Here is a 22413-nt window from a genome sequence, read left to right as displayed (position 1 = left end):
CACCTTCTACGATTTTTCCTTATCTTTCATTAAATCGTCCTATACGATTATAATAATCCGACCTGCTAATCCAAATGAATCTACCTACTATAGTCGGATACAAGTTAAGTCTGCAGTGAAGCTCCTCCCACATTCAGCCTCCGCGCACAGAATCCCTCCACGACGAAAAAGTAGTCCACTGGTTAAACGTTTCTTGTCACGTAAATAAAAAGCTTACAACAAGAAAAAAATTATCAGCTCTATAATTTTCACATCTGGATTATTTGATGTAGGCAAACATTAAAAAGCTCATTTCGCTTACTGTGGCGATTGGCCAGCGGAGTAATACAGAACGCCGCGGCCCAGTGTTAGCAGCTGCTGTTTTTTTAAGTTGTATCCTAGTATAATTCAACTTATTCCATTTTCTAGGGTGGGCCTACTAAAGTTTTGGGGATCCTTTAGAATTTCTATGCGTTGGTTAACTTCAGAATTTTTTTTTTGAGGGGGGCCTCACATCTTCAAGTTTGGAGGTGCCCTGATTGGTCCACTAGGGGTCACGTGATATTGATGGCATAACATTCTCAATCGCATTCATAGATCTTGGCAGAATGCGGGGGGGGGGGGGGGGTCCTCATGCCACTACTGGTACAGTGTAGCAGCGGTTAAGAGCTGCGTCACTGACCTGGCTGGTGCTGTTTCAAGCACAGCCATTTTTAGTGGTGCCCGTTCGTAACATGAGGTATGGCCTCAAGTATCTCATATATCTGCCGGTGGGACTTGTGAGATCCTGATTGCTCTTACCGAGCTCCCTCCCGTAAGGCGTGCGGAGCGGCACGGTTGGCACGTGACAACTGCACTGAATTCATTTTATTTAATAGCATTGCCAAATATGCATCCCGTCACTGTGGGCAAGTCGCGATGACGTCACGAGGTTGCGTGACCTCTCGATCAATCAGGGGGTTTCATGAGAAAAGCTGGAAGTTGTTTGAGGCGACAACCTATTTGCTATCACAATAATTCGTTCCTGCTACGCCGATTCCTAAAGTATTAGTACATTACGGGCGTTCAAAAGTTTTTCGCAAAATTTTGGAATGCTAGAGCGAATCGAAAATACTTGTTAGCTATAATTTTGTCGTGGTAGCTTCTATAGTTAAGCATTGATCCATTCGAATTTTTTTTTTCTGCCTCTGTTTAAGGTGCACTAGTACTCACCAGAGAGTCAAAGAAATACCATTTCAAGCCGTGGTGGTTCACTGCGATGTCATCGCAGGCACCTTGCTGCTGAAGTTGTAATTTAGCCAAAACTGCTGCAAGCTCAAGTGAGGACACTGAGGAGGCGTTACTAGTTCTAACTGTGGCAGTTATGTCAAGTCATAGAATGTGACAATAAATATCGCGTAGTGAATCATTCTAGCCTTCGAATTCTTGAAAGCGATATGACACTCAGAAACAGTAATAGTTGATTACGACGACAAAAAACGAAACGCGCCTTAACTCATCAGTGCGGACGTATCCACCATGCTTACTGTAAACGGTATTTTAGTACGCGTTCACCTACCCCAGTATCCTTCGACGCTGAAAATTTGGAAAAATTTTGACGATAAACGCGCAAGGTGTTCTTGCGTTCGAAAAGCCTAAACGTTATTTTAGACTCACGAAAAAGTCATATTCGCTCGTTAAGTGCACACTAGAAAATCGGCACGAGAAAGGAGCGAATGCAGCCGATACAAAGGCACACCGCGCGAGATCTGCAGCATGCAGTGTGACTTGGGATGCACGCGGTCGATTTGAAATTGAGTTGTCCTGCCAGTGCAGGTCTCCAAACAGCCACAAGTTCTCTTTTACAAATACCTCGGAAACAACAAAGGCTGCATCGTCATTATAACTTAGTAAACTTAGACCTTGAAAGAAAGCGCCGCGCATGTAAAGCCGCGTTCACCTTTATGACATTCGCAAGAATCTCCTAAAATTTCGCCGTCCCAAAAATGGATTTGCACAGAAACGCTGCGAGCTATTAACGCCCTTCTATGTTCCCGATCCCTGCTCACATCTACTCTCAACAGGAGGCTTCGGGTCGAATTTACAAATACATTTATTCATCTATTCATTTGAGCCAGCAAGCATCGATGCGTCAGATCTTACTCGCCATATTTTCTGGCGTTACTTCTTGCTCTTCTCAAAGCATTATATTTCTTTAAGTGTAATATGTATATTACACTTCCAGCTTTTTTTTACAAAAGGGAACAGACATCATAGTTATGTTTTATTGTGACAAGTCATTTGTGAGTCTGTGGTCTTCTGTGTGTCATAATAAATAAAAGCAATAAATAGGTAACTGATGAAGTCCAGCTATCGGTCGATCCTAAGCGCCGCAGCCTTACTGAAGCTATCCAGTTCTCCAAGAAAAACACCTGCCGGCACCGTCCGGTTCGCTGCATCACTTCACCACACGTCAAACAGTCCACACACAAGACAAACACAACACACTGTCCTTATTTCGAAGCAATGCCGCAGTTGTTCATCAGTGGTCATTTCTTTTCCTCTTCGATGACTGCGAAGAACGACGAAGGATTCACTTTCTTCTCGTCCCTTCCATTCGAGACTCGCACATGCTCCAGCCGACGGCATACCTTGCATGAAGAAATTGCTAGAAAGGCTATGCCAAGGGTGAAATAAAGGGCCGAAAGGACCAAATGATATGAGAAGTCGACACGAGAGAATTACCACCATGCTATTTGCTGCAGTCGTGCAGAAAACAGCAACTTCCCCGTAGACCTAACAAGCATGTTTGATGAAGTGAGCGCTACGCTGGCCCATGTTCTGAATTAGTAGGTTATGAAGAAGAATCAAATGGGAGGTATAAGGTGCATTTGTGCAAAGTTTCCTGGTGACAGCGGCGAGAAGAAAGGATGAGTGGATGCTGAAGAGATTTCGACGCGTGGTCAGGACCGCTGGCCAGTGACACTGTCGATCCAGGGGCGGTAGGCCGAGGTCCGCATGTAGACCCCAGGCATGTTGGGCTCGGCACATCGAATCCCGTGGGACACGGTGCCCACCAGCACCCAGCGCCCGTCATCTCGCACGAGGGTCAGTGGTCCGCCGGAGTCACCCTGCAGCACGCACAAGCCAGAGATCGTGTTCTTACGTCATGTATGAATAAATAACTTGTGGGCGAGCTCGAGAACGTTACAGTGGCTCTGAAGTGTTCTCGCAAGAGTACAATTTCTTGAGCAGGGGCCGATTTATGCAGGAGGGGGAGGGGCAAATCAGAAAGTTGAAATGGAGATATGCAGTAGACTACAATTTGAAAAAAAAAAATAAAAGTAAGAAATACATGATTTAAATGACTCCGACCCTTCATACTAACCGGACCCTCAAACTTTTCACACCGGCTCACTAACTTATAGGAAAAAAAACAATGAAAAGGAGATACTGAGCGTAAATTCGCTCCGATTTTGAACATACTTTCCTAGTTCAAGTGACTCTCCTCTGGGAACAAAAGAGGTGCTAAGTCAGCATTTTAAATGTCTTGAGACAATGGCGGAGTAAGCATATCACTTGGCATATCATTGAGCATGGTTTAGGGTCCCAGTGTACCTTATAAAAATAATTAAACACGGACCATAAGCACCTAACGACTTTGTACGTGAATGGCACTGATAAGGGCTCTTCTGTATAAGTTATTTACACTGCAATGTTTCTCGCACTAGATTTAGGGTATGAATTACCGCCAGCTAGCCCTCATTTCAATGCAAATTGAATACAGCGTTGTTGCATCTGGATGAGCTATCTTGTACCCGTGCTACAAGGACACGCTGATACGACATTGTAGTTCAACTGAACAAAAGTACAGAAATGTCAGTTCAGATATGAGGAAGACGTGACCTGTGCAAGAAACGCGACTGGCCTTACCTTAGAAAGCATGGGCGCTACCCACTTGGCTGCGCATTGGATGGTTTTGTTTCGTGCAAGTGTCGACTTCACGAGATCAAAATATTAGACAAGAGAACTAACCTAAGAAAAAGAAAGCCTGTATCAGCAATACACCTGCCATCGTGTTCAAATCGAAAGCGATTTCTATGATACTTCATTGCAGGTTCTGAATAGTGTGAAAGTTATAGGAAACATACCGGGCACGAAGGCGAGTGTCCTAAAAGTACAAGCAGTGGACTGAAACAAACAAAGTGCCGCTACACCACCTGTCCCGTCTCCATCTTTAACCGTCGTGTTCCTTCGGCTAATGTGCTTCATAGCAATGGCTGTAAAATAACAGATAGCCGAATAAAATCGTAAAAGGCGCAAGTATCTAAGTAGAAATTTTACAGCAGCAGCCAACTAAGAGCCCAACCCAGAGCCCAACCCATACTGCTGTCACACGGGCACTTTCGATCGCGATCGGTCTCGTGCGCGGTTGAAGTTTGAAGCGCGATCGAGGTGGACAGCTGCTACACGTATCCACCCGATTCCGATCAACAAGTTAGATTGCTACATACGAGATGGCGCTGCGCCTACTGTCGTCATCGCTATCGATTTCTAATAAATTAAAAATAACAATCGTTAATAAAAATCTTATGAAAATTTCAAACTATGAGGAGAAAAGGCAGCTTAATTACTTTCTGCTGCAACCAACAGTGGACTCGATAGCGAATAGCAGCAAAACAACGCTCGGTGCACGCGTGAACGGTATCGCCATCTAGTGACAAGGCGCCAAAGCACATCAACTCTGTGATGAAGAAGTTTTCTTCCGTAATTACTGGTAGCTAGGGTCAGTGCATTGCAAGCCTTTTTTTCGTTCCAAGAAAAACTGCAAATAGTAGAAAATTAACAACTGACTAAAAGCAAGACAACTGCTTCGCCAGGTGTAGCTCTTGCGAGGTAAACACACTGTATTTAGTTAGGCCTAAGAGCTTGAAAATCGCCAAATTATCTGAAAAACAGGGGCTAGTTATCGCTTAAATCTCTACGCGTGGGCGAGAGTTCGCGAAATAAAAGCGAACCGCTACCATTTGAGCGAGCTATCGCGTCGAAGAATGCAGCGGTGACATGTATTTATTCCGAAGCGGGCGAGCAGGGCGCCGCCATCTTGTCAACGCATCCCCGCGATCGTGCTCCATGCGCTCGAGCAGGATCGCGGTCGATCGCGATTGAATTCGCCGTGTAGCAACGCCGGATCTGCATCGAGTTCGATTTCGATCGACTCGATCGCGATCGAAAGTGCCCGTGTGACAGCAGTATCAGAGCCCAACTCAGAGCCCAACTCAGAGCCCAACTCAGAGCCCAACTCAGAGCCCAACTCAGAGCCCAACTCAGAGCCCAACTCAGAGCCCAACTCAGAGCCCAACTCAGAGCCCAACTCAGAGCCCAACTCAGAGCCCAACTCAGAGCCCAACTCAGAGCCCAACTCAGAGCCCAACTCAGAGCCCAACTCAGGCTAAAACAGCATACCTGCACAGGTACGAGGGAGCGCTGCGTCTCGTTTCTTCTTCCCTCATCCCTGTACAGGTGCGCTGTTTTATGAAGTGTGTTTTTACCCCAGTTGTGTGCCGCAATTGAATTTTGGGGTTAAACAGCAAAATCATTTGGCTTAGTCTGTGCGGTGTGCGCTAAGAAATATCACTTGCAATCCGGAAAAAAAAAACTTCACAATTACGCGCTTTCAATTGGGTAAACCTCGCACAGCCGTGGCGCGTAAATAGTGGCGTTAGGTAACAAGTTGCACAAAAATTACGAGGAACTTTAGCGGCTAAAGTGGTGAAAGGCGAAAGCCTGAGTGCTGCATTCTGCTACGCGATTGTTCGCTTCACATTCTGTTGGTGCATAAATTAACTGCCAATTAATGACGCTTAATCTTTGCCTTTAGGAGTGGAACGCGACAGCGTGTTGTAGCGCTGTCAGGCAGTCCACGGAACGCCACCACCTGTTCGGCTCGATGCGTTGCCCTTTGAATGCAACGCTTTTTGAGGAAAGGTCACACGCTTTGCTCGTCGGTAAATTGGTTTTTGAGGAAAGGAAATGTATCTGTCTCGCATATCTCGGTGGACACCTGAACCTCGCCGTAACGGGAAGGGAGGAAGATGAGAGTGAACGAAGACACCGTATTCACTAGACGCGCCTTTGTTCATTCTAAACCATCGAGCTGGCATGGCGGAGTGGTAGCGTGCTCGTCTCGCACTCCGGAGACCGGGGCTCGATTCCCGAGCTCGGCTAATTTCCTACTCAGTTTTATTTATTTATCTGGTATGACTAGAAATGTTAATTAGGCTAATTGGTTAAGTAAGTCCCACTAACTTGGAGCATCACTATGCGATCCCTTTAATTGGTTGCATGGTTAGTAGCCAAAGTACAATTGGCTCCGTTTGAAATTCGCGCACTGTGACGTCACGACCGTTTCGACCAATTGAAAAGCGTGACATTTCTGTCGACAACTTCTGCTTACAACGATGAGGCATTAAAGGCTTCCGCCTTAATATCTGCTCAAGCGCCGCGTACCTCGCAGGAGTCGCGGTTTCCCCGGTCGTAGCCAGCGCAGACGAAGTTTTCCTTGATGGACTTGACGTGTCCGGCCACCATGAACATCTTCTGGCAGTGGCTGTTGCTCAGTATGGGCACCTGCACGTACTGAAGCACGTTCGGCACCGACCCGCCTGCACAGAAATAAACAAAAAAAAAACACTCGTAGTAAACAGCTGCTAAGGCGATTCAGTAGCAGTGTCCATTTCCTTTATCAGGGAGCCCTGAAGTATGCAGGTTGCGCGTATGACATGCAACGAGACTTGCTTTGCTTTCCCAAAGCAACTCAGGCTATCAGGGACGCCGTAGTGAAGGACTCCGGAAATTTCGACCACCTGGGGTTCTTTAACGTGCACTCACATCGCACAGCACACGGGCCTCTAGAATTTCGCCTTCATCGAAATTCAGCCGCCGCGGCCGGGATCGAACCCGCGTCTTCGGGACAGCAGCCGAGCACCGTAACCACTGAGCCACCGCGGCGGGGGAGACTTGCTTATTGGCGGTAGTAACTAAGTTGGTCTTTATTAGTCTCTTCAGAATCAGAGTCATGTTTATTTAATATCACGGAGGTGTTGACTGCGCCGACAAAAAGCCAGAGAGGAGGCTTGACGAGGCCGAAGCACCCCACATAGGCAATGCAATGGTACACAGCACGATGGCACTTTCAGAGGAAGACAACAACATAACAGATTTAACATCAGCTGTAAGTCAATTCGTACTCCTTATTTAATTGATGCGGGATATTTGATAACCCTAATTTCTTGGGATCCTAGATACAAACTATTTGATCTTCGTTCGTGTAGAGTATTTTGGCTCTATGCATTGCAATCTTAACAGCTCTGCCATAGGGTAATTGTTTTTATTAACACTGGCTTTATACCACCGTCGGATCAATGTTTCCTACAGCTGTGGCAAGCGGGTGATTCGAAGTTCATTGAAAATCGGTTCGGTGTGTCCTGGCCGAGGAGCAATCATAACATTTAGAAAAGCTTTCTTCTGGAGGAGATACAAGCGCTCTATTTCTAAAAAGACACCTCCACCCTGAGTGAATTCAACTTTGAGACTTGGGCAGGCGAGTCTGCTTATCAGTCTGAGCACAAATGAGCCAGGTTTAAGCAGAACCTCGTCTGAAGAACTAGCCAAACAGTACGTGTTCTACTGTCGGCTCTGCCGTCCATCTAACCTCGACTCGTTTCACGCTGTAATCCTATCATCATGCTCCGACTCGTACCGTGCGACAGCTTTCCCCATCCGGTGACGTAGGACGTCCTTCCGGTGAAGTCCTCGTTCCTCCCCGGCAGGCAGATGGGCACGATGTGCGGCTGGAAGACCACCGGCCGCTCCAGTTCGAGCAGCGCCAGGTCATTCTCGAAGGTGGCCGGGTTGTAGTGGCGGTGCACCACCATGCGTCGCACGGGGATCGAGACCGGCTTGAGCCGCTCGTAGTCGCCGGACAGGTCGTGCTCGCCCAGGATCACCAGCAGCGACGAGAGGAACCTGCGCCGGCTGCCCGATCTGAGCACTGCGTGGGCTCGCCCACGTCTACGCGACTGGCGATGCGTACATGTTCTTACAAGCAGTACCATTGTGGCTGAATAAGCAGTGTCATATCGTAATCTGTTATTCTTAGCCTGAAAGTACGGTTTTTACCTTTATATTCCTTCTGCGGCAACGCTGACTGCCGTTAAACGAATGTAACTTGTTGATACGCAAGCATTTAAAAAATTTGCGGCATAATCCATGCTACGCCTAGATTACCCAACTGCAGGAATGCATGCATGCTATTCAGCGCTGTGATCTCATGCATAGACAAGGAACAAGCAAGGTCGTCGCTAAAGAAACCTCTATGCACTATTTTCGTTACGCCACTTGTAAGCACCCACGTGGCACCAGCGATGACATGCGTGCACGACATGACTGCTCAGAATTCTCGCCTGTTATCGGCATCTCGGCGCGAGCATTTGTTTCCTTCTATTTATTTTCCAATGATGTCACGTGATCCGGGTGGGGTCGGTCTGGCGGATGCAAAGAACGAGGACGCTAGCGTTGGCACATGCATATAGACATTGTCTGCACGCCACGAGTCAACCAAACAAAAAAAAACACGAAAAAAAAAAGCGAACACGGACACTACAATCACGTGCCAGCGTGGATAGAAGCATGCACGTGCAAGGCAGGCTATGCTCGAACGCAACACAGAAGACATCACAACGAAAGGCACACTGCTCTTTCCGAAAAGATAAAAGCTGCAACCTTTCTGCGGAGTGTCTCTGATCATCTCATAGGGCTATTGTGCATTGATGAGCGGGTAAAATTTATCTTTCGTACGGAGTCTTTTAGATAAAGCTACTTTCCTCCTTGCGTTTCACTGCATGCAAAATTAGCGCCAGTTTGTAGCCAAGCAGTTATCGATGTCGCACTAATTGCAAGCCAACTACTGCATGAGCAAGTGCAAGTTATCAGCGTCTGCGGCCTGCATGCCAGATGAAATGAGCAACAGCGCCGTGGCACTTAGATTGGCGTGGGTTCGAATTCCACTCAAACCTATACCTTTCGGCGTTTGTTATAGTATTTTGTCGAGCTTTTTTGATGTGTGGACGGAAGGACTGACGGAGGGACAAAAATCTGCAGATAAAGAGAGGTGAAAATGTAGCCGTTAAATGCACGCCTGCTTAAAAAAAAAGAAAGAAACACAAACAAGGAAATACAAAAACATGCAACAAATTTTAGACTCTTCAGGATGATATGAAAATGTGTCCAGCAGCGCATGGGCAGAAAGCTCAATTCCGTGTTCAGATTGGACAGCATGACTATATCTTATCGCTTCTGTAGTATCATGCGACACCTCAAAAAGCGCTCATACACACTAATTCTGGACAAGCTCATTTTTCAACGGGAAATAGTTTACGTACGCAATTTCTTCATATATCGTACGATTTCACTCTAACGAGCAGCATATCAGCAGATTTTCCCTCGGCAGGTTTTCAGTTACTTGAAATTAACGTTCTTGCTATCGTCAAAAACTAACCATTAATTTTCTCCGGCATTCATAATTACTCGATGCGAGCAATGGACAAACTTTAAAGGACTTTGCTACAAATCGGAAGAATGGACCATTATCTTCAGTAATTACAAAATAGGACGTTATAATATTCCACTGCTGCCTTACAATTAACATCATATCAATGAATCCTTGACTTGTATTATATTAACGTAATGCTAGCGCTGTAATACTATTACCACTTGTAATACTATGTATAATACTACCTGTAATGCTATCTATAATAGCGTTCGTGAATGCCTTCGTTGTAGTTGAGAAGGACAGAGTGGGCTCAGCTGTTTAATTACGTTAACGTAGTATATATTTAGCGAATCAGATTAGAGCTCTAGCGCAAGAAGCAATTTAGACTGACTGGGCAGACTTCGATAAGGGCCAACGCGACAGTAGCCAACTTCTAGTATATAGGCCGGTTCGACCTATTCTTCAAGGCTTACGGAAATAGCCCGGAGCAGCAACATTTTTTAAGGGCAGCCCATTGTTTCGGCTGGTCACGACCGAAGGTGCACGCAGCTGGCAGAGCCCTCGCTACCTACTCGTAGTGTCAAGAGTCACTTGCATGTGCCTTCTGCATTTGCAAGTCCGTTTTTTAGTTCGTGGAACGCTTTTACATACAATTTTTTTAGAACCCTGCGCATAGCTTCGCAGCAGGGGATACCAGTATCGAGGTAAAGTTTTTTCGAGAACTTTCCTCTCGCGAGTAGACATTTGTAGTAGGGAGTACGCACCGCTCACTGCGTTGCGTACGCTTTTAATCTAATTACAAGACGTCAAAGCACATCAAAGCTGGGTTGAAGGAATTTTTATTCGCAGTTATTGAAAACGTAAGTGGGTGCAGTGCAAGCCTTTTGTTGTTCCAAGAAGAAAAACTATGCAAATAGAAGTATAACAACTGACTAAAAGCTAGATAACTGCTTCTTTAGGAACACTGCAATTAGTTAGGCCTAAGCTTAAAAATCGCTAAATTAGCTGAAAAACAGGTCCAGTTCTCACTCGCAACCCTTCGTGTGGGCAAAATTGCGTGAAATAAACAGGAACCGCTGCCTTTAACGTTACGTATATTCCGAAACGGTCGAGCAGCGCGCCATTATCTTAGCAACGCACCCCGTAACATTACCCGTAGCGCACGCATGCTGTGGTTCGTAGAGTGCGTACGCCCGCAAGACGCGGCGAGATATGTAGCATTCTGCGCATGCGCAATGCGCATTCGTCACCCGCAAAGTAGCTGAGTACGCCAAAGTTAAAGTAATATGCGTCGCTGAGCACTCAGCACATGAGACCTGACGAAGTAATCTTTGAGCATTTTCTTTTCGAAGCAGATCATTCGAAGCACAGACAGCAAGTGTAGTGCGGCAAAAAAATATATATACACTGCTCAGAAGACTATAGGCCGTGGGCCGGCTCCATGTTATATGAGGGCGTGCACCTGCTCTTATTGATATGTCCGGAAAATCAAGCGGAAAGTCGGATGCGACTTGACAAACTGATGGTCATCTGTAACAGCACCCACGTTCACGCTGTGGAATAACTCAGAAAATAGCCGCATACGCGAGCGTTGAACATTGCAAGCTCAGTTGCTTGCATATACCATATTTCTGCCCAGTTGAGCAGTTTACGCATTGTGTTGGAGATGCCAACAAAAGGAAATCTTAATGAAAAATTTATAGAAACACTTGCTCTACGCGTCAACGCTACCAATTGCCATCAAAAGAAATATTCCAATACTGTACTTATTTTTTACATCCACGGTACGTTGGAACCAACGGTACAATTTTGATCAAGCGTTATGAGCTTACAGCGCGGTTCTCGTATGTGATCGCCAACGAAAGCCTTAGTTACTCTCCGGGCGAAAAGAAGCAAAAGGAATTGTACTCTTCCGTCCCGGAACGACAGCATTCTAGCTAAAGTCCCTATTCTTTTCGAATCTTGCCCTTAGTAATCAATACCGACGCTGCCACACAATTATCGAAACGACCGGTTAGTTGGAGTGCGCGAACTAGTGAAATTGTAATACACCAAACTGAAAAGAATATTTTGGGGCTCGGCGTTTAGCGACTCAATGACACTCCCAGTCGTGTGCAGCACATTTAATTTTGGAAAGTTGGCTAACGTGAACACTCAGGTACCCCCCCTGTCAAGTTTGTAGCCCACGGGGTTTTGCTTTTCAGCCTAATCGTGTGGCTTGTAACGCAACCTTATACTGAAGGTAAGGAGACTTTTGGCCCTATACAAAACTCTAATACGGCCCAAACTCGAATACGCCGCGTCAATTTGGGATCCCGGCCTAACAAACCTAACACAAGCTTTGGAAATGGTTCAGAATAACTCTACTCGCTTCATTCTTTCCAACTATACCAGAAAAGCAAGCATCAGTGCCATGAAATCTAGCCTTAACTGACCATCCTTATCATCACGTCGCAAAATTTTTCGCCTGTGCCTTTTTCACAAGTTATTCTATCACCCGCAGTTTCATACCGAACTTATCTCACCCCCTCAGTACGTATCATCAAGATTAGATCACATTCATAAGGTTGGCATCCCTTTCTGCAGAACGAAAACTCTTTTTCAGTCATTCGTACCACGCACATCTAATGAGTGGAATCACCTTCCTTTCGACGGCCACCGTCACCGATCATCATTTATTCAAGAATGCCATAGCTAACATTGTTTAACTAGGATGTATTTTATATTGTGTTATTGTTTTTCCTTTTTCTGTTTTTTTCTTCTTTTTTTTCTTTCCCTGAACGCCTTAGCTAACAATGTATGTGTAGGAGTCATGTTTCTACTTTACCTGTTTAATTAACTCCTGTTTGTTAAATTTCATTTTTTTGTAACCACTCCCCTCTGTAATGCCGTAATGGCCCTGAGGGTATAATAAATAAATAATAAATAAATAAATAAATCCCCTCCAGCAGGTTGCACTATCCGCTCCAGCAGCTTAGCTAAGCAAACCCCCCGGCCTACAAGCTTTTGACAAAGGCTTACCTTAGAAAAAAACGTAAAAGAGCTGAGCGCATTCTTACCCCGGCTGGCAGTGGGCCGCAGTGAGCGCATACTTGTCGCTGATCAAAACGCCGCCGCACTTGTTCTTGATGAACAGGCCAAGCCACGTGGCTTCTTTCACGAGAACCTGCAAAAAAAAAAAAAAAAGTGAAGAGCGTGACACTAACCCGAGATGGGTATCGAGCAGCCCACGTCGAGCCGTAAATAAGGAAGCAGGAAGGACTTGCGTCTAGTGCAAAACGTACTTGCCACGGCCATTCACCGAAGAACGAGTTTCTTCCGCCGACGATCCGGCCCTGGGGACGTAACGGCCGCACTCCGCAGTCTTCGTGGGTCAAAAGTAAGAAAAAAAAAGTGGATTGAAAAGAAGGCGCATAAAAATTGACCAACATGAAAAAGGTTCAACACTAACCCATCTTCTGCAGCAGTTGCGGAACTCGTTTAGACTGTGCGCGAGCGCAGGTCACGTAACACTACGCAAGCTGACGAGATGTGAGCAGCAAACGGGGAACAAACAAAACATCTCTAGTTACCGCAGCAAAATTATAACGGGCTTCTAAGCTACGATTGTTCAATTCCAAACCTAAGACACTGCATCTTCTTCGCAGATTGTACTCAGTCGGGCAAAGGACTGTATGGCATTCACAAACTGTTCGGAGAGCGGCAAAGCGGAAACCGAACAGAATGAGCGAAAGAAACGTCCCCAGAGTGGGACGGTACTCTGTCTTACGTTTGCGGTAGTCCCAGTGCTGACTGCTCGCCTCGGCCGGTGCCGCCGTGCTGTTTGGAAAGACGGGCGCTGTTGTCAGCTTCGTGGTCATTGCCGAGGTATGCGTGAAGGTGACCGGCGTCGGTGGCATCTTTGACGGCGGCTTCGGGGTACTCTTCTTTGTCGGCGACTTGATGGGCAGCGGTGTCTTTGTGGGCTTCGCGGGGCGGGCCGGTACTGCCAGGGCCGGCTTCATGGGCTTCGGGGTGCTTTTCGGCTTCGTCGTCCCGGTTGTCATCGACAGCGTCGTTTTCGCCGGTAGCGGCCGGCTCGGGGTCGTCGTCGGCTTCTTTGTGCGTTCGGGAAGCTTGGACGTCGTTTGAACAGTCGTCGATTGAGTCTGATAGGTGAGGACGGGCGTCGTGGAATAGTCCCAAGAAAGCGTGTTGCTCTGCACGGGCTTCATTGTCAGCTTTGTCCTCAGAGGAAGTTTGAAGACCGTCGAAGGCCACAACGTCTCCTTGGAAGGGTATGTCAAGTGCTGTATGTCGTTGGAAATAGTTGTTGGAGACTGTGGCGGACGATGCTTCGAGGGGATCGGTTTGGAGACCGCCGTATGAGGCCAGGGCTTCGTTTGAGTTGTTATGGGCGACCGTGTTTTCAGTTTCTTGGTCGTCGTCGATGGCGTTGGCGTAGAAAATGGCTCAGTCGAAGACGAGACGACAGTTGAACCGACGTGAGAAACGGTGACGTCCGAAACTTCTCCAAACGACGGGCGTCCAGTTGTGACTCCGTACACTTGCTCCGTTACGGTGGGCCGATCTTCCACGTCGAACTCTAGGGTGTACTCCATAATGTTTGGTGTCGGCGGCGGCTGCGCCGTGCTTGTCTCAGTCAAATCGACAAAGCCAGGTTGTCGCGTCGGGTGAATGTTTCCGCTATGCGTGGACAAAAGTATGCCTAATGCAGTGTGATACTCGGGGGTCTTCTCCTCAGCGTCAAGATCGGAAAGGTCATTCAGGGTTGACGGTGGGAGCCTGCTGACAGCGTGTGACGTATATCCTTCGGTCGGTGATGAAAGAGTGTGAAACGGAGGCCGAGACGACGGAAAATGAGTGGAGGAGGGTTCGTATCTTGTAGGGGCGGTCTGCGACCAGGTGGTTGTAGGAGGCTCGTACTTTTGACCCGTCGTACTATGAGACGAAACAGCAGTTGGATGCTCGTACTCTTGTGCCGTCGTCGTTTGAGAAAAAGTTGTGCCCGTAGAGGCGTAATTATGCGTCGGCGTACTTTGTGACGAAGAAGTGCTCGTGTATTCGTACTTCTGCGCCGTAGTGGTATGCGAGGAAGCTACTGTCTGCGTTTCGTACTTTTTCGTCGGCGCATGTGGCGGTGAGGTTTGCACCTGTGAGTGTGTACTGTCCTGCGCAGTCGCGGTCGTTGTGCCGGACTGAACGGTGAGTGCAGTGGTTTTTTTAGCCGGCTTCATGGTCGCGAGTGTCGGGCGCAACTTCATCGCAGTCGTGATAGGTCTTAACAGGGGCCTCGTTATCAGAGAGCTAAGCATCCCAATAGGTGTGCTCGCGAGCACCGCCTGCAGTGTGGGCCGCTGGACGTACATCGTCGAAGGAACAAAGGGAGATGGGCGCACGGCTAGCTTAGTCGGCGTGAAGAGGACGTTGGGCCGTGTCGTCATCCACGTGGTCACCGCAGGCGCGGTGAACCCGGGCGGCTTGTGATGGTTCGTCACCGTTGCAGCTGCAGCCGGTGGCTGCGTCGGACGTGCGACCACCGGTCGCTTTAGCGTCGTCGGTAGCCTCAGCAATGACCACAGTGGGGTAGGTGGTCTTGGCCTGGAAAGCACCGTGGTCGGTCTCGCTCCGACTGTCGCGGGTGCTTCCGTAGTGGTGGTAGTCGTGCTGGGAGGAAGCCGCGACGCCTCTGGGTGTGTGTCCGAAGTGGACGACAGAGTAGTGGCGTCGACCGTGACGATGGTGCTCACTTTGGACTGGTCGTGCGTAGTGTGAGCACTACTGGCCTCAGTCCAAGCAGCGGTTGTGGCGTCTGCTGCGTGGGGAAGTTTGCAGCATGCACCTAGCAGGAAGCCGTCCATGCAGGCGGAGAGCATGGTGCCTTCCTGCCGTATGCATTCCCAGTTGAACATACAGAGCCCGGTTTCCCCTTGCACGCCTTCGCATGGCCTCCTCCCGATGGTCCACTGCCTCCCTGCGGGCGGAAGAAAGGGTGAAACACGCGTAGTTTTCGAGAATTCAACCATTATAGGTAGCGAACAACGCAAGGTCGCAGACCGAATCGCACGACAGGTAGTTCTGCGATCAACACGAAATAGAGTAGAATGACCACATGCCACTTAGGAATGCTAGTACGAAACGTATTGCCGTCTGTAATACAACAGTATAACAGTAGTTCGAAACAAGTGCAGCTCCCAACTATAATGAGCTAGTACGAAATTTAGGGTTATTGTATGAGGTTGTGGTGACCATGCACTTCTGTTTATAAATTTATCTCGCTGCGATAGCTCGATGGCGAAAATTCACCCCCGGCCGCGGGGGTGAATTTCGGAGGAATGAAATCCAAGATGAGCGTGTACTGAGGAACACGAGGTACACAGGAAAAACCCTAGGGATCTAAATTGTAATTAATCAACGGTTAATTTATGAATAACAATTACGGCGTGCGTGATAGTACACACTGGTATTCTATCACGTGAAATTCATTAATCTGCTCAGTGGTTTCATAAATTCTGGACTGCCATTACCGACACTGAGGACTAACTGTGCACTGATTGCATGGGCAGCGTCAATTCTGTCAGTACTCTAAACTATATCGCTGAAGAGACCCCCGCGAATATGGAACACTTACACAAACCAGCAGCATGGCTTCCAGCCCAGAAAGCAATCTTGTTTTACATTTTACGCGCGTAATTAGACGAGACGTAGCGCTGACTCCCTCTTCGCGCCGACTTTACATACTTATAGTAAACCCCGCTAAAATGACGTGCAGTTACCACGATATAATTATAGTTGACAGACAGACAGTAAGATGAGGCCTAAAGAGATAGGCCTCCGCCCCCACCACTGCTGCATCGCGGGTACAATAGACGACAAAGCAAACGCTGCAACGACTTCCGGTAGTCAGGGTATATGAACTCACAGGGCGTAGCAGAGGTGTAGTGCTTGGCCATCTCCGGCGAGGAGGCCGCTTCGCAGCTGCACAGCCAGGCACTGGTGATGATCAGCGCTGTCCATCGAATTTCCATCACGTTGCTGAAAAGCAGGGCGGACCATTGTTGCAGACAGGCGCGGCGGCGTTAACGTTCCAGCACCCGTACCACGTGTCATCACTATCGCTGCCAGAACGAATCAGCCGCTAAGTAGTTTACATTGCTCACTAAATACACGTTTCGAAGTCGAAACATCAGCTCGCTTGCAAGTGAGTGTTTCTCGCATTTGACGTGTCTTATCGCATTAGCGTCGTCCAGTCGTTCTGACAGTAGTTCTGATAAAATAAACACTTATTGCAGGCGCAGTCAGCAAACTTGATGCTCGCTGTGGCTGAAATGAGAAAAGACATCTCACGCACAAACTCACGCTTCTCATGCGCATGTTGTTCCGTATCTACGCTGAACTACATATGATGTGCGAAACGGAACACGCCCAATGCCAGCCAAGCGTTTCTTTCGAACTGTGAGCAGAGACACGCCCCATCTACTAATACAGGGACAATTGCACGTATTTGTGTGCAGTGAACTGCGCAACTGGTGATATGCGAGCAACCTCGCTGTGAACAGAAACCTCTGGCCTTCCTCGTCCGTCCTGTTACTGGGCTCTCCCTGCACCCATTTTACTGGAGTGTATAAATACAATAAAATTAGCAGCAGCAGTAGTAGTAGTAGTGGCTTTATTTTTTGCATTTAATATGGAAGGCAAAAGAATTTTTGCTACCCCGACATCTGCTATCGCGGCTGGAAGCACCTGAGCTGGGGCAGCGGAAATTAAGGATAGCAGGCAGTGTGTAGAAGTGAAAGGAAAGAGGTGAGGGGATAGTAGAAAGGACAGAGGAAGGGGTACACTGTCAATAAATCTATTTACATATCTACATGATAAATATAAATATAGCAGCAAAAATTCGGCATTAATATAACGGCCTCGTGGTAACCATGTTGTTTCGTGGCGTCCATCAAACTTATCGCTGCGTAATAATGGCCACGCCTTTTCAGCGAAGCGATGCGCGCGACATAGGGCCACTTGACGTAATTTTCTGATACAACCACCGGTGGCACGTGACTGACTATCACCTTTGTCACAAGAAATGGCATACTGCAGGAATTGCAGGTGGCTATCTTGATGGCGTTTAAAAACTGCGCGTATTTAAAGAATTGCGTTGCACATAATCATGAACGAGCCTCTGAACAAAATAGGTGGGTTCTAACTTTCAAGACAGTGTTACCATTCGATGTGCGGCCGCCGCGGTGGCTCAGCGGTTATGGTGCTCGGCTGCTGACCCAGAAGACGCGGGTTCGATCCCGGCCGCAGCGGCTAGAATTTCTTTGGAGGAGAAATTCTAGAGGCTCGTATACGGTGCGATGTCAGTGCACGTTAAAGAACCCCAGGTGGTCGAAATCTCTGGAGCCCTCCACTACGGCGTCTCTCATAGCCTTAGTCGCTTTGGGACGTTAAACCCCATAAACCAAGCCAAACCATTCGATATGCGCATCGAAATAAGATATTGTTGATCGCGCACTTCTGTTTTATTTGCACTGAGATGTGTCTGTCACAAAATTAGTTACTATGACTAGCTCCACAATTACTTCCTCAGCCCATGTTCCAGCCCACGCATAATGAACTGCAACCATATTCTTTACTGACTCGTCGCGATAGCTAATATTAACGAAGGATAACTCCACCCAGTCATTGTTCTCAGAAAGCATTGACTCTCTGATTCGTTCTGGATACGTTGCCGTTTGTGTGGCTGCAAAAGCCCCAATTATCGCTTGGACGAAAATTGGGTTTAAATATCTTTCCGCCAGTCTATTAAACTCGCGACGGCCTAACTAACGTGCCATGCTTTTCACTATTTGTGTCATATTGTTTGCATTGTTTCCAATTTCGCCTTTTTCGTCTACATAACTGCTTTCTAGTCCTTCATGCTGCCAGCATGAATAAATGATAAAAGACAACTCACTCCCCTCAGCATCGCGATATGCATTGATGGAATGAATAAATTAATAAAAATGACATGATTGAGTGTATACCAAGCATGCCGATAAAAAAAAAATATAACGTCGAAGTCTGGCCGCAAAGGATAAGATAGCTGAGTTCATTTTTTTTTTGCGGTACGAGCAAACATTAAAACAAGAAAATAAAGAAGAAGAAAGGCAACGGACACACGCAGTGTGCTACAAGTACAGTGGTGAGCAGCCTTGTCCAGAGCGCTTGAGCAGTGCGCACTTGGTAACAAAAACCGAAATTAGAGAGCAGCCCCTCATTACAGGGCAAAGTTTTCGTGCCTGCTTTGTTTACGAGGCTATCTGGTGCTACTTCCGTGCAAGCGTTGCAGCTGGACCCTAGAGGCTGCCACAAAATCTGGATTTGTTTGCAAGGAAGTGCACCGCCCGAGCGCTCTAGACAAGGCTGCTCACCACTGTACAACTATAGAACGCACTGTGCACACCGCAGGACCCTCAGACGCGCGCTGCGATGCAGTTGCAGTGCGACAATAGCTGCGGTCAAAAACGAGTTGCAAAACACGCACCTCAGGCTTTGATCGTTTGGTCTATGGGGATTTGACGTCCCAAATCGACTCAGGCTATGAGGGACGCCGTAGTGAAGGGCTCCGGAAATTTCGACCACCGAAAAACCAGAACGCATGGATGGCGCAGCAGCTGCCCTGTTGGAACAGTCGGGCGACGAAGACCTCGCAGCAGCGAGAACGGCGCGTGATGACAACGCGTAGAGGGCGAACCTTCAACTTCCGGAACCGCCGTCTCGGACGAGGTTCGCGCTGGAGCGAGACCGTAGGAAGCGTCAGCGCGAAGCAGCCGCCGCCGCCCTGCCACTGGCTCACGCCGATTGTTTAACGGGGTCTTTGCATTGTTTAGACATTTCTTTTTTTTTTTGTCTCCTGCATTCCTTAAAAATTCATGTTTATACAAATGCCCGTCTCCCTGTCTCAACATATCAGAGCTCGTAGTACTCTGAGCGTTGTATACATCTAACCTAAATAGCGGTACCTCTTATCCTGAACGTAAAACGCGTTGCGTGAAGGAAGTGAACTAATTTGCTGCGACACAACAAAACCTGCTGTCGCAATTCTGGAAGTTACGGTGCTGTCAGATCAGTCAGGAGCAGTGTTATCGGTAACGCGTTACTTTCTTCGGTAACTTAGTAACGTACTCGTTACCATTTCGGAACTGTAACGGGTAACGTACTTACGTTAACATTTTTCGGTAACGTGAGGTGTCACGTTACTAGTTACTTTTTATTTCAATTGTCGCCCCCCCCCCCCCCTCCGCCTCTTTAAAAAAAAAACACCGAAACTGATTTTGCAAATAAACAAAATCTACCCGTGTTCTCGACGACCCTTGTTGCGGCTCGCCTGCATGCCAAAAAACACCTGCCCTTGACGACGCGCTCAACTAAAAAAAAAGCACGAACACGCAGTCACGCACTTGTCTTCACTCCCAAACCACTCACACACACAACTCTCCAAAGAGTGGACGCATGCCGAGCCACCAATGGACCATTTGCAGAAATCTGTAAGTCAGTTTCTGCGTAAGCTTGTTTTCCAACCAAAAGGCCTCGTACCCAGGCGACACTCTCGCATTCTTGGTAGAAGCAGCTCCCTCTTCTGAGCAAACTCAGGAATGTCGCCAGTTTACTTCAAGATGGCCCCAAGAGAGCCGTCGAAGGAGTACAATGGTACAGCACAGAAAAGGGGATTGCACTCAACAGGGCTGTTTCCAACTGCAACTGCGGCTACGTTTCTGGTTATTCAGTTCGTAAGCGAGCGAAGCTGACCTTGAACACCCTGACGTAAACACTCGAATTTTTGCGATAATTATGCAGGTTCAAGTAAAAAAAAAATTGTTTATGTGCGCAAATATATCTTTTCCGGAACTATGACATTTAAGCATTTCTTTATTGCTACACAATTTCCGCGTAATCTCGTAAGCAAAAGCACACCAGAATTACTGTAAATTTATTGAGTTCAGCTATGTTTTCTTTCTGAAGTTGGAATTATATGAAGTATGAGCTTTATAAAATTGTTATCTGGAGTTCTTACAGCGAAGACGCACTGATTAAAATTTACGGCCTTTGAGTAACAGCAAAGTAACGTGCGTTACTTTTTTTCGGTAACGGCAACGGTAACGCGTTACCTTTTTTTGCAGGTAACGTAGGGCGGTAACGCGTTCTTTTTTTTTTAGTGTAACGAGTAACGTATTTAGTTACTTTTTTTCGGTAACGCCTACAACACTGGTCAGGAGACACATCCTTAATCAGTCCCCGATTGCTTAGTGCATGCGTTGGGTTCACCCTTACCAGTGGCTTACGAGCTGTTGTAAACATCATTACCTACCAGATTAAACCCTGTGGTATCATACTGTTCACTCCTGGTTGTTAGTTAATGCCTGTGCCTGTAAAAAAATCCAGCAGCTGACCTGGAACTAATTGTTTCTGTTTGAGTAAGTACTAGTCCAAAAGGTCATTGACCCGAATAGTTAGTGTAGTATTGCTTCATGACGCAAAATGAAGTTATTCTGAATAAGCGAAGGATGAATTTATTGAATGATTGATTGACTGACATTTTCTGTCATTAGAGATCTGAGCCGAAGTATTGCACATCATTTTCGCTGCCCTAAACACGATTTTTATTGTGAAGATTCATACGCTTGCTGCAAGTTGGCAACAGGCATTTTGGAGAATGCAAATTACGGACAGAGCCGAATTTAACTAAGGTTTGGTCTGGTTTACGGGGGTTTAACGTCCCAAAGCAACTCAGGCTATGAGGGACGCCGCAGTGGAGGGCTCCGGAAATTTCGACCACCTGGGGTTCTTTAGCGTGCACTGACATCGCACAATACATGGGCCTCTAGAATTCCGCCTCCATTGAAATTCGACCGCCGTGTTAAAAATCTTGTTCGGAACACGAAATTAAGGTAATTAATAATGTTACAACCGGAACTGACAGCATTCAGATAGGCAGCACGTCCTATTCACTTGAGTCACGCTCACCAGTAAAACGAACTGCTAAGGATCTACGCTTGCAGGCAGCGTCACTTTGCTTGCTTTTTTGGCACAGACATCTGCCGCGAGCCGGAATCCGTTTTTCGGTTTACCATCGTAACGTGCTCACATCTCTTTTTCCTGCCGAGCATGAACACAGCAAAAAGTTCACGTGCCTTACAAACTAGACCTGCTCACTGGTGGAAGAAGGAAAGCGATTACCAAGTTGGACGCGTGAAGCGAAAGGGGGCGCCTCTGCAGAGTCTTTTGCAAGCAAACCCCTTGACAAGTTGGAAAAAAGTGTATTTCGGATTTCCTTCTTTCCCGAGAGTGCCAAAAGTACACTGCGCATATCCGAGCGTTGACCTGGCGCTGCGACCTGCCTGTGCCTGTATTCACCCTGCTACGCCCCTCACCCCTGCCTGCTTCCTCTGCAGCTGAGTTAGCGAGGGCGAAATACGGACAAAGAAAGCACCGCCCCCCCCCCCGTGGGGCAGGAGAAAAAGTGAAAAGAATTCCAAAGCTGGGAGGGGTTCTGTCAGGTGGAATCCACGTGCGCTGTACGGTCGCTGAGGCTTTGTGAGCCGCCAAAACCAAAAAGTCGTGTCACACGGCCACTGGTGAAAAGGTTTGCCATCTAGAAACTTCTCGGTGGCACTGGTCAGAGTCGCGGTGCTCTGTGGTGCGGAGTTACAAGCTTGAAGTAGTAGTCGGGAAACTTGTTCGGACCTTCTGTGGCCCAACTTGGCTTCAGGCGAAAAAGAAACAGGATGGAGCAGGATATCCACGTTTGATCCTGGACCTCGTGAAGTTAGAGGCGGCCTTCACCTTGGCCTCGTGTTTTTTTTTTGTTTTTTTTTGTGTGTGTGTGGGTGAGCGCAGAGCCAAACATCTCGGACAAACTTTGA

At 47.4% G+C, this 22413-nt stretch overlaps 1 protein-coding gene across 1 annotated transcript; it reads right to left on the bottom strand.

Annotated features, from left to right (window-relative positions):
* Window positions 1-2315: 2315 nt before the first annotated feature.
* LOC149339415 (uncharacterized) lies at window positions 2316-16543 on the bottom strand. The gene is made up of 8 exons (XM_089550467.1): window positions 16434-16543; window positions 14438-15485; window positions 13281-14392; window positions 12796-12875; window positions 12571-12677; window positions 7721-7986; window positions 6469-6623; window positions 2316-3089 (listed from the first exon to the last, which is right to left on the bottom strand). Exons 1-8 carry the CDS (start codon window positions 16537-16539, stop codon window positions 2922-2924), a joined length of 3042 nt encoding a protein of 1013 aa, XP_089406593.1. The 5' UTR covers window positions 16540-16543; the 3' UTR covers window positions 2316-2921.
* Between the last annotated feature and the right edge of the window lie 5870 nt (window positions 16544-22413).

This window comes from Amblyomma mixtum, chromosome 6, assembly GCF_055824585.1.
Source record: "Amblyomma mixtum isolate Tamu chromosome 6, ASM5582458v1, whole genome shotgun sequence".
NCBI classification, from domain to species: domain Eukaryota; kingdom Metazoa; phylum Arthropoda; class Arachnida; order Ixodida; family Ixodidae; genus Amblyomma; species Amblyomma mixtum.
The sequence above is the reverse complement of the archived record's forward strand: the minus strand, read 5'-3'. Positions and strand labels throughout refer to the sequence as shown.

What these genes read in the sequence shown, in the direction of transcription:
- LOC149339415 (XM_089550467.1), bottom strand. Translation starts at nt 16,539, where the DNA reads ATGGAAATTCGATGGACAGCGCTGATCATCACCAGTGCCTGGCTGTGC. An exon ending in CATAGTACGACGGGTCAAAA is followed by an intron (nt 14,393 to 14,437) that starts GTACGAGCCTCC and finishes CGCCCCTACAAG; the next exon opens with ATACGAACCCTCCTCCACTC. An exon ending in TCGGTGAATGGCCGTGGCAA is followed by an intron (nt 12,678 to 12,795) that starts GTACGTTTTGCA and finishes TTTTTTTTGCAG; the next exon opens with GTTCTCGTGAAAGAAGCCAC.